The sequence below is a fragment of the Amia ocellicauda genome, chromosome 12, assembly GCF_036373705.1.
Source record: "Amia ocellicauda isolate fAmiCal2 chromosome 12, fAmiCal2.hap1, whole genome shotgun sequence".
Classification (NCBI taxonomy): Eukaryota; Metazoa; Chordata; class Actinopteri; order Amiiformes; family Amiidae; genus Amia; species Amia ocellicauda.
In genome coordinates, this window is record NC_089861.1 from 12,502,335 (window position 1) to 12,514,255 (window position 11,921).

General features: G+C 35.6%; 1 protein-coding gene across 1 annotated transcript; it reads left to right on the top strand.

Annotated features, from left to right (window-relative positions):
- The first annotated feature begins 2,303 nt into the window (after positions 1–2,303).
- emx1 (empty spiracles homeobox 1) lies at positions 2,304–11,591 on the top strand. The gene is made up of 3 exons (XM_066718356.1): positions 2,304–2,858; positions 8,068–8,252; positions 11,106–11,591. Exons 1-3 carry the CDS (start codon positions 2,513–2,515, stop codon positions 11,271–11,273), a joined length of 699 nt encoding a protein of 232 aa, XP_066574453.1. The 5' UTR covers positions 2,304–2,512; the 3' UTR covers positions 11,274–11,591.
- The last annotated feature ends 330 nt before the right edge of the window (positions 11,592–11,921 follow it).

Below are 11,921 nucleotides of genomic sequence, written 5' to 3' on the forward strand. Positions count from 1 at the left end.
TACAAATACAGTGCAGTTCAAGGCATAAAACATTACAGATTCCAATTTACAAATTACAGTGCAATTCAAACCATAATACGTTTTGTAAATACCAATTTACACAAGTGTATACAATATATGGGGTTTTACATCCTGGGTTGTAAAATCCGAGTGCAGACAAGATGTTAGGTCACAGTCAAGGGCCAAGGGGAAGGGAGCATAGGGGAGATCAAAATAACAATACGAGTACTAGTAACGATAGGCAAGTAGTGTGATAAAACATTGTATAAGTGCAATCTTACAAGAGAATGAATGACTGAATTACACATAGAGTCTGAAAAGACGCCTCTTGAGTAATCCCCAAGTAATACTGTCCAATTTAATGTCCATTGAGTGCTGTATTAAACACGCTTTACATGCTATCGGTCCCAATAATAAAACAATTTAGCTGCTGGGAGTGAACCAGTCCTTTACCAATACAGGACGATTTAACTGTAGCCTATAGACCGACATTAACAGACCAAATTATGATTAGTATTATTTTATTATTTTAATTTTCAATTGTATTATTTTGATAGGCTACAGTGGCTATTTTAACAAGGAGTAAACCCAATGGTATTTTTAACAACACTTATTTATTCATATTGCAGGATCATAAAAATTGGTGTCAATTGCTGTTGAGAAACTAAAGGAAGTACTTGAGAGCTGTATTAAACATAATTTAGAACAATAGATGGGACATGTGGAAGGCACTTCCTTATTTCTATATTGTGTTGTGTTGATGACATTGATAATACATTGAAATAATCTTCCGTTTCTTAATTAATAACGCATTAGGATTCATTCAAAAGTAAATACATTCACACAGGTTACATTAATAACGCTCTCCCAAAACTATTTTAGATTCACCTAAGAAGCGTGTTGCGTGTTGAAATGTATGGTTAAGTGATTTAAGTATATAAAACGTCTATCTAAAAAACAAATCACCTAAAGTAAATAATAATAATAATTATAAAATAATAATAACGTTGCCTATTTGTTCCCTTGATTATCTGTTTGCAAATCATTTCATGCACAGCCATTTGTTAAGGTTAAACATTGACCCTAAGAGAATACCTTTAAAATATGTTTGCAGGTGACATTTTAGAAGTGACTGTTTGGAGACGGATCTGCTTGTGTTCAGGCTACCTACGGCTGTAATACACTTGTGGAATAAAGTGATGAAGACTACAAGTCACTCTGTAATATATCACAAGCACGAACATTAGGCTAATCCCGTTTCTGCAATACTAGTCTACAATCTGAAATGATAGGCCCTATTTTTAAAACGGGAGACTAATGATCCGTAATGACTTTGACATGATGACATGTCTCAATTACGTGAATGGTGTAAAATGGCAAGATTCAGTGAAGACATGTGTCAACCCAGTAGTTAACAGATCTAGCCTATATATAGACCACATGGGTGTAAAGCATCAATGTATGTAATTTTCTCTGATTGTGATCATTAATTAAAAGTTAACCTAATTCAACTAATGTAATTAATGTGAAAACACCACATAAAAAAGCCACATTAAACCAAGAGTAAGTGGAAAAATACGCGATATTATATTATTTCATTTTGTATCTTGACTTTTCAAAGAGAACATTGCACATATTTGTTTATGTTTATAATTATATAATATATACGATTATAATGACTATATTATTGGGCTAATGATATTTATATTTTAAGATATCTTTATAAATGCATATTCCGATAAAACATGTTTCATCTTCTTAGTAGTCGTTATTGTTGCTATTGATGTTGACATTATTTATCTCATGGAAACCATAAATGTTTACATTATAAACTAGGCATATGTACACAAAACCATGTCAAATTAATGTCTAATTAGTCTTTTTTGTTTAGGAAATTAAAATTACACTACATATATAATAGCGGACATTATCAACATATCGAGTTTGAACAATTTCAGCAACATCCCGTTAAATGTGCTTACTTTTCTCTATACTGACTGTATTCCTTATTTGTTCCATAATTACCATTGTTGGGATATCTACTGGCAACACTGGTTTTGGAGGCAGCAGCAGCACGGCTCGCTTCTGCACGTCAGTGTTGTGTCTGCTGTGATCAGGGCTGTGATTCCTGTTCCGCGGCGCTGTGCTTTCGCGGTCGGTGCGCAACTCCACTCCGGATTTTGGGCAGATCCATGTCTCCAGGTGGCCCTTCCAACCTTTCGGGCAGGTGTGCTGGTCCAATCAGAAGCCCCCGCCAGGTAGCCCTGTCTTTCACAGCATCCCCCTCTCTCAGTGCTCAGCCGTCTCTCCTCACACCAGCACTTATGGATATTGACCACTTCTGTTCATATGTGGGATACCTCCGTTTGCGCATTGACGCTTAGGCTATACTGGCTGCATTTTTTTTTTTTTTTTTTGCTTTTTCTTTCTTCTTCTTCTTTTTTTTTTTGGAGATTGCAAAAGTTGGCCTGAGGAACCCGACTGTTTTCGGACTTCACTATAGACTCTCACCATGTTTGCGCCGGCAGCCAAGCGCTGTTTCACCATCGAGTCTTTGGTGGCCAAAGAAAGTCCTCTGACAGCAGAGGAGCCTATCAGACCCACGGCTCTCAGTTACTCCAGCCCCACGGAAGCCTTTATGACGGGGTTCCAGGGCCCAGCGGGCAGGTCTCTGTACTCCAGCCCGGAGCTGGTCTTCCCAGAAGCGGTTAACCACCCATCGTTGACTGTCCATCCCCATCAGCTCGGCACGTCGCATCTACAGCATCCGCACTCGTTCTTTGGATCGCAGCACCGGGACCCGATTAATTTTTATCCCTGGGTTTTACGGAACCGATTTTTTGGACACAGATTTCAAGGTAAACGCGCTATTCTGCAATTATTTCCATGCGTTTCAAACATAGTTAGAGTTAAAAGATCCCACACGTTTTGCAACTGACTGCAAAAAATCTCTGTGTAAATATGTGTGAAAGTCCATAAGCGGTTTCATTACTCCGAGTATCCCATCGTGGCATCGAAGGTCGTCTTTTTGCTCCATAACACACTAGAGTAACTTACAAAACCTTCGCTTAAAGCTACATTGAAACTCAACGTGGCCTTAAGTGGTGGATTATAATATTGGAAAATTGTGACATTGTGACAGTCATACTAAAATGCATTGAGACAATCTTTTATTCGAGTAATTCAACTGCATTGACAGCTAAAACACGTCTCCCAGTGTAAGCATTTATCACTTCACATGCGTATCCCTAAACTCTGAAAACTAGATTAAATAGCCTGTTTTATTGGAACTCTGCGTCCAATTAATTGTATTTTACAACTACTATTAGTGCTAGGCATTTGTGATTTACTTACATTTAAAAGTAGTTTCACTGTTAGCACTGCAGTTAAAAACAAAACAAATATTAAAATATTAATAATCATGTTATTGGTAGTATTCATATTATCATCATCATCATCATCATCATCAGATATTAAATGTTAGAATAATTATTTTCTTTTCTTTTCTTTTCTATGTTTTTGTTTTACATTAAAACAGCCATAATAGCAAATTGCTAGATTTGGTGCGGTCACCTGGATGTACAGATTTAAATAAATATAAATATGCACAAAGAAATGATTCGAGATTTATTAAAATGAAAATAATGTAAAAATACTTGGCCTACTTACGTTTTATCTCACGTCTTATAACAAGTGAAAATACAATTTCCTAAACGTATAATCTTAATCAATTAAGCATGCTTTATCTTAAGAAAGCATGGTTTTGTATTTGTTTTTAAATTTGTTTTGTATTTGGTATATACTCTTTATCAATATAAATTTAACCTTTATTGTGACTGTAGATGCCTCAAACACAGAATAATTTAATAAGAGTAAATCGGTTTAATGTTTGTCGGTTTAATGTTTATCGTATACAATCAGAGGTCGCTTGGTGGATATTTAATATCTTAAATAAGGCTATACAATATTCCTTTATTTATTATTGCACCAGTCCTTGATGGATATGCTGCAGATTTCAGATATTTGCATTGTAATCAAATGTTTTGCAAAGTTACAAATACAAAATTAAAGATGCACAATTATTTTCGACAATTAACAGCCTTAAATGATTATTAAACTATAAATATACATGTAATTATTCTTAATACACTAATTAAGTTAAAGTGCATCAGCATGCGAGACCCTATGCACTCTCTCTCTCTCTCTCTCTCTCTCTCTCTCTCTCTCTCTCTCTCATTGTGGAGTTCATCATGCAAATCCACATTAGGCTTTTTCTCTCTCAATAGATTCAACCGAGTGAACGAGGAGGGGGTAATACATGGAAGAGAAAGAAGGGGAAACACATCAAAGGATGTCTTTGTTCTTGCAGGGAAGAAAAAGATTAAGTTATCTCTTCAGCAGCAATTTTTCTCGCTTTCGTCGCTTTGCTTCTGGCTATGCCTGCGTCGGCAGTGGGCTTGTGCTTCTCAGATAGCTGGAATTGTTAGGTGTCGGGAGCAATGTTGAGATTAACGCACTACAAGGGTCGACAGGCAGGGCTGCAGCATAGCCTTTCCACTGCGCTCTCTGCTTACTGTAGATAATGTCTGTTAGCTTCCCCGTCCCACTACATTACAGCATCAAGCTTTGTTTGGCTTTGATTTCCTGGTGAAAAAGGAATTAAACACTAGATTAGACAAGATGGGGTTGGGATTGGAGTCAATAGAATAATATGTTATGGCTAAAATGCAGTAGGCCTACATACGTTTTCGTTGCCTTTACATTTGAATTGGGAACACTTTGCTAATCCTTATGCTTTTTCATTCCTGCCACTTCTGCATGTGCGAATTTGTTTCACTGTACGCACATCTGCACGTATACAAATTTCTGAACTCCCCAGGGTGCCTTGTAGACGTCTGCTCTAACTTTTCTTAGCAGACCATCTTTTTTGTGCATTTGCTTCAGTAAACGTATTCATTTTTGGTTTTATTTTGAAGGCTCACTGTACAATTTCTTTCCAAGAGAATGGATAGTTACAGAAAGTGCAATCGATCGAACAGAAAATAATAAACTTTAATTCAATCGTTAATCAACTAATATTGTATACTATTATTATATATTATCCTCCTCCTCTTCATCCTACTGTACTACTACTACTACTACTACTACTACTACTACTACTACTACTAATAATAATAATAATAATAATAATAATAATAATACAATTACAACAACTCGTCCATGGACAATATTTTCATTTGGATGGACAGATAAATAGATATAACAAGTCTCTCTCTCTCTCTCTCTCTCTCTCTCTCTCTCTCTCTCTATATATATATATATATATATAGTCATAATTCAAATATATTTATGCTTAAAAAGGTTACCATATGTTTTCTTAAATCAGACTTTATATGCAATACCATTTATGTGTTTTATTTAATGGAGGGGATGCGTGTTATAGTTACATGTTATTGATGCTAGAACTGTCTGTTTTTGTCTATTCCTTCTAAATACGTCATTAATGAGCGCATTTTAAATTTGAGAGCTGGTGGGTCACAGTTTGTACATGGTCTAGGTCAGTATACAGGTCAGTTAATAAAATGAATGTTGGTCCAGTTACTTCCCCAACCGGTAAATTATTAGATGGATTGGCCTGATCATAAAGGTGACAAACTTGCAACACCAGTTATTAACTCTCCCTTCACAACTATGGGGCCAGTTAGTGACCATGACCTGGGTTTGTATAAGAAAATATATTTGAAGACTAACTGATAAGTAATTCAACATTGAATTGAACAAAAGAAGCAATATCAATGTAGTTTTGTTAACCTTGTCTGTTCTGGTCCATTAGCCTACACAGCGAGCAACTACAATTTAATATATACACGAATTATAATACAACTCTGACAAAAAATCCAAATAAATGCAGACGCCATTCAATATAAAGCTGCTCTCAAGGCTTTTATTGCAACGTGTTTGTGATGAATCCCAAACACAATAATATGATTTCTATTTCTATTTGAATGGCATGCTTACTTTAATTAAAACACAACACCCTTTTCGTTTAGAAGATGCAAAACTAAGTAAGCACAGCCAGCTCATGCTTTTTCGTATTAAAGAGGCGAAAATTTCCCTCCAGGGATAAATTACATCTGTTTTTAGAGTTAATCAATCTGTACAATTTGAACTCAAGCACAGAAATTATATAATTTCCTCACGCTGAGAAGCGAGTGCCAGGGTAACTGCCTGTTATTTTATACCAGTGCAGTCAATTTGTAAAGGAAATGCTGTCTTTGTCAGTAGTCGGTGAGCCTGTCCTCATAAAATCGCGACAAAGCATGCATGGTAATTTTAAAAACACTGTACTGTTCTCTTAAGTAAATCGTTTAATTATATTTTAATACAGACTTCATAAGCAATAGAAACACTTGCATATTTTACATAACACGATGACACAACAATGTAAAACTTCAGAATGTATATGTGTCTTATTGTATGTTTTAATAAGCATACATTTTTGGCAGAGTTTGTCCCCAAACAAACAAACAAACAAACAAACAAACAAACACATACATAAATAACTTTGGCTATATAATGGGTTTTAATGAAAGTGATTGCATGGTTTCTGGTGCTTTGTATGCTTTATGCTTACACTTCATAATTTACATTCTCATATACCTACAAGTAATCGCCCATATGTTACTGAAACGGTGTTGCAAATTAAAATTGGTTAACGCTCATAAACGCATGCTTAGCCATCACACCTTGGGCTTTCTGTCCAGAAATAAGTTATGATTACTTCCTGTAGTTTCTTTGTGGGCATAATGCCGAAAAGCCGATACAAAACAATGTACAATGTAACTGCTCAAAGAATGCGATAATTGTTTTAAAGAACATTTTTTTTACTACTGGAGGTTATAATATACGCCCACGTTGTGCTAATAAGCTTATTTTTTAATGCGTACGGATTTTCCAAGCAGAACTAGCTAAATAAAGATTTGCCGTTGAATATCAAATTCGCTGCCTAATTTATGGCTATTCTTACTGCAGTGTAGCTATCATCATATTCCGCTTAATATATTAGCTCCCTTTTATAATCTGTTATCATATTAAATCTTAAATCTTCAGACAAAAAAAATCATCATGTTGTATAATAATCAACAAATTATGTGTTTTGTCAACAAAGATGTGTCTTTGATGAAACAGTCGAATAGCTTTTCGATTTTGATGGATATGTTTATTTGTTGTTATTGTTCATTGTGGTCCTTGGGAAGTTTGTTGCGAAATGTATATTTCAGCTGTATAAAACACATCCAAATGATGTGTTGAACAAGCAGTGCACACAGTGGTTCAAGAAAAAACACTTAAGTCTATAAAAGCAAGTAAGAATCTCAGAACAGGGCCAAGTTCATTTTGTAAAATTGTTTAGACCTAATTTAACCGGAGTGAACATAATGTAACACCGCTACAATTACATAATTAGTCTGTCATATATATATATATATATATATATATATATATATATATATATATTATAGTGAAAACTGAAGAAAATTATCAGTTGTTAGAAACACAATGTTATCAATTGAATTCCCTTAATCTTATGGCATTTATGAAGGAATGCAATTGCGTTGTAAAGAAAAGGTTTCAGATTATTACTCCAAAAATGTGTTACTTTATATACAACACTTTTTGTCATCGAAAAATACCGAAAAGAACCAAATATAGATTTTTTTTGGTTTACTATAAATTATGTTGGAGCAGAAATTATTATTAATATATAATATTGACGTCATGCCAATGCTTATATGTATGGGATAAATCGTATGTACCCATAGCGCATGGACAAGTATCAAAGTGAAGGCTTTTTCAGCAGTGAAAAGAAAAAGGCGACAAAGCGGTTAAACACACAAGAGCATGCAGGGGTCACTTCCATTGAATCCTTTAACCCCAGGGAGGTCATAATCCGGGGTTAATAAGGAGGCTGTCTGCAAGGTGCTGCGCCCGTTTCTACTAGATTAAACCCCAATAGAGTCAGTGGGGGTGCCGTGGGACCGGCTCTGACTAGCGCTGTTGTATTCCCAGGAAATGATGTTTCCCAGGACAGTTTATTACTCCACGGCCCCTTCGCCAGGAAGCCCAAACGGATCCGGACGGCCTTCTCCCCGTCCCAGCTCCTGCGGCTGGAGAGAGCCTTTGAGAAGAACCATTACGTGGTGGGGGCCGAGAGGAAACAGTTGGCCAACAGCCTCAACCTCTCTGAGACTCAGGTAACACAGCCACTTGGCCCAGAGGAGCAGTGCTAGCATTACAGAGTGACAAAAAACAATCATTTGTGCTGTAGCTTACTCTGCATAAAAAATACTAGAACAATAAAAGAAAACGAATCATTGTATTGTAGTTTATTCTCCAAATTTCTATTTCCCCTCACTGACATTCATATCATTTGCCATAACTTCTTTAACTTTATTAAGCCCTTAATTAACACATCAGTGTGACTGGTCTGGCACCACGTTGACTAGCACATATTATCACACGCCCCACATATATGAGAAGTGTTTGTTTCCCCCTTTAAAGCACTGTGGAAGGAGGGTGGTCTTCCCACAGCTGCGCAGTGCTGCCTCTTGACCATGTGGATGAGCCCAGGGCCTGCAGGGACTGTATAGAAAGCCCAGAAGAGCTCTACTACTAGTAATAGTCATCATGATTAGAATCAGCATTATACCTTCAAAATGGTTGAATTACACATTTAACAATATATTTCTCAAGAAAGTACAATGGTTTGTCGTGAGAAATAGCTTTTAATATGTAACACCTAGGAGGATATCGAAATAGTAAATGTAGTCCACAGTAATTTAGTTAAATATTCATAGTGTTTAGACTTTATGTTAACTCACACGTAAAGCATTGTCTCAGTATACCAACATACCTTCTGTATACCTGATACATTGTACATTCTCGTGTTAAAAACTAAAACAAACTATAGTTATGTTGAATAAAAAATAACAATTTAATAAATGAAACAGACAATGTTCATAATAATAATAATAATAATAATAATAATAATAATAATAATAATAATACCTTTAAACTATTTAAAGTCTAACAGTCGCGTGATAAAATGTGTAACAGAAAATTAGGATGACTATTATTTCAACAGTGCCTTAAAATGATTCAAATTGTGTCAAAGAAAACCAAGCTTTCTCAAAATCAAACATGCATTGATTAAAAAAATAAAATACAATCGTCATAAAACTGAAACAATGCCATGCGTCCATTTAAAACACCAACTTAAACACTGAAAGATCTCATTCGTTCTCGATTTTTTATAATAATAATAATAATAATAATAATAATAATAATAATAATATTGTGTTTTAAGTCGATTTAAGTGTGTTCTCTAGCCAATGCAGATTTTTGTTTGTGGGAAAAATAATAAAATAACAATACTTTATATACACTATTTGTTTTTCTCTTAATACAAAAGTATCTTAATAAAACAATTTAATTTTTATAGCGTTACTTTATTGATAAAAACACAGTTAAGACCAACTTTAAATCGCTGTGAGCACAGTGGGTTTGCACTATATTGAGTGACAGATTTTACTAAAAACAAAAGAAGTAGGGTTATCATTGCGTCAAAAAAAAAAACATGGCTAGAGGGAAAAACATTGTAAACTGTTTTGACTTTAAATTTGAAGGCATTTTTAAAAATCTGAAATATTTACTAGAATTGTTCAGGTTAATATGATAGGACAGACTCGTTATGCTAACCACATACATTAGTGGCCCAAGTGACACAGGGTGGAAATATCACTTAAAAACAGGCAGAAACACAGGGCTGCTGTACTGAAACAAATCCACTGTCAGCCCTAAGGGGGACAGGCACAGTCTACCACCCAATACACCCAGACAGAATAAGCACAGGAATAAAACTGGTAATTCAAAGTCACAATTGACTACTCGCGTATAAGCAGTCCATATGTCGACGTTAGCTGCTGCATAAATCTTTCTCATTGCCTTAAATGAACGATGTGTTTTTCCAGTGAAAGTCCGTTCTTATTTAAAATCTATTCTATTTTGTATTCTAATACAATTGTAGGGTTTACAGTGCATTGACTGTGTCACTTCTAGTAAAAAAACTACAACAAAAATCAATGCAAGAGTCCTAAATGCGAGCTTATTTCGCGAATCAGTATACAATATGTGGATTTTAAATGAGAAAATATAGAAACATGTTTAATTCAAATGCGTCCTTCATGACCACAATCAATATTAAATTAACTTTGATCTCACTGTTGGCATACATTCGTTCTGCCACAGTGATACAGCACAGAGAACATTTTTACTTTTATTGTTCATATAATAACATGCTCATAATAATAATACATACGTTTCTATTAATTGGATTTTGTCTTTGCAAGATCTTAAAAATGTGTATATTATGAAAGTTGTATACCTAATTTAATACTGATTTTGCTGATTTGTGCAAATTTCATAACCCCAGTAGGATATTATTATATTTGTATTATTATTATTATTATTATTATTATTATTATTATTATTATTATTATTAACCCTACAACTTGGAGGTAAACATATAAATGTTATTCTTCAGCTACATCTGTGTACCAATGTGAGTTTATGGTGGTATATAGTTAATAGCTTTTAGGTGCAGCTTTTCTAAACTAGTAGTAACAATGCTTTGAGAGTATTTAGGTGACCAGCAGATGGAGCTCTACACACTGGCTCGGGGGTGTTGGCCCTGGGCTGTAGAGGGCGCTCTCTTCCCCAAAAGAGTCTTTTCTTTCCCATACAAGGAATAGGTTTTACACTGGACTACAAGTCCATGAAAGTCACACCAGTCGCGCTTGCAAATTGAGAAACAACCACCTGAATGGAAGAATACAAGGCCTGTCTTGGGCAGTAGAGTTTGATTCTTTACATCAGAATCAAATAATACATTTGGCTCAGTTAATAGTCATTGATTTGTATCCACACATAGCAATGTTATCCTTTTTACCTATTGTGCTCTCCAGACACAACTGTGCAGAAGTGCACGAGGAATATAACCACCCTTTGAGTAAGCTCTGATGGCCAACCCTGTCCCTGTCTCTCCTCAGGTGAAAGTGTGGTTTCAGAACAGGCGGACGAAGTACAAACGGCAAAAGCTGGAAGAGGAGGGCCCAGAGTGCCAGCAGAAGAAGAAGGGCTCCCATCACATCAACAGGTGGAGAATCGCCACCAAACAGGCCAGCTCTGAGGACATTGACGTCACGTCCGATGACTAAACCCTCCCCCTTCTCCAGCACTGCGAGCTCTGAGACAATTCCCAGTGGCAACACACTATTTATTATGTAACATTGTTAAATATAAATAAATATATCGAAGAACAAACTGCAATGAGCGAATCTTCTGAGCTGCGAAAGCAAGTAGTTTTGCTTAAAAAAACAATACAGATCAACAACATCAACAAAAAAAAAAAACTCAAGGAGATACCGAACACAGCAGAGCTCTCGTGTACAGAGCAAGAAGATGTGGACTACAGATGCTTTTATTGTGAGATTCCTAGAGACAAATTACTTTCAGTAAATAATTACAGTGGGAAATTGTTTGTGATTCTTTTTTTTCTGTGCATAGGTAACTTTTGCAGCAGCTGGTACATTTGCAGTCCATCTGATCTAGATCCCTCATGCTGGACTGAGATATCAAACATCATCCTGAATTCATCAGAAGCCTTGTATTCATTTTTTGCCCTTAAAGTCCTGTATATAGAAACCTCCCATGTTCTGTTTGTTCAAATTGACCTTAATTGATCAATTAAAAAGTCTCAAGGATGGGTGAAGGTATAGGGTTACTGTGGTCCTAGAGTTCATCTCAGATTCAGTAGGAAAGCCCTGGGAGGGAGGGGGTGCTTGAATTTACAATGAGTCAGAAGT

What these genes read in the sequence shown, in the direction of transcription:
- emx1 (XM_066718356.1), top strand. Translation starts at nt 2,513, where the DNA reads ATGTTTGCGCCGGCAGCCAAGCGCTGTTTCACCATCGAGTCTTTGGTG. An exon ending in TTTTGGACACAGATTTCAAG is followed by an intron (nt 2,859 to 8,067) that starts GTAAACGCGCTA and finishes TTGTATTCCCAG; the next exon opens with GAAATGATGTTTCCCAGGAC. An exon ending in TCAACCTCTCTGAGACTCAG is followed by an intron (nt 8,253 to 11,105) that starts GTAACACAGCCA and finishes GTCTCTCCTCAG; the next exon opens with GTGAAAGTGTGGTTTCAGAA.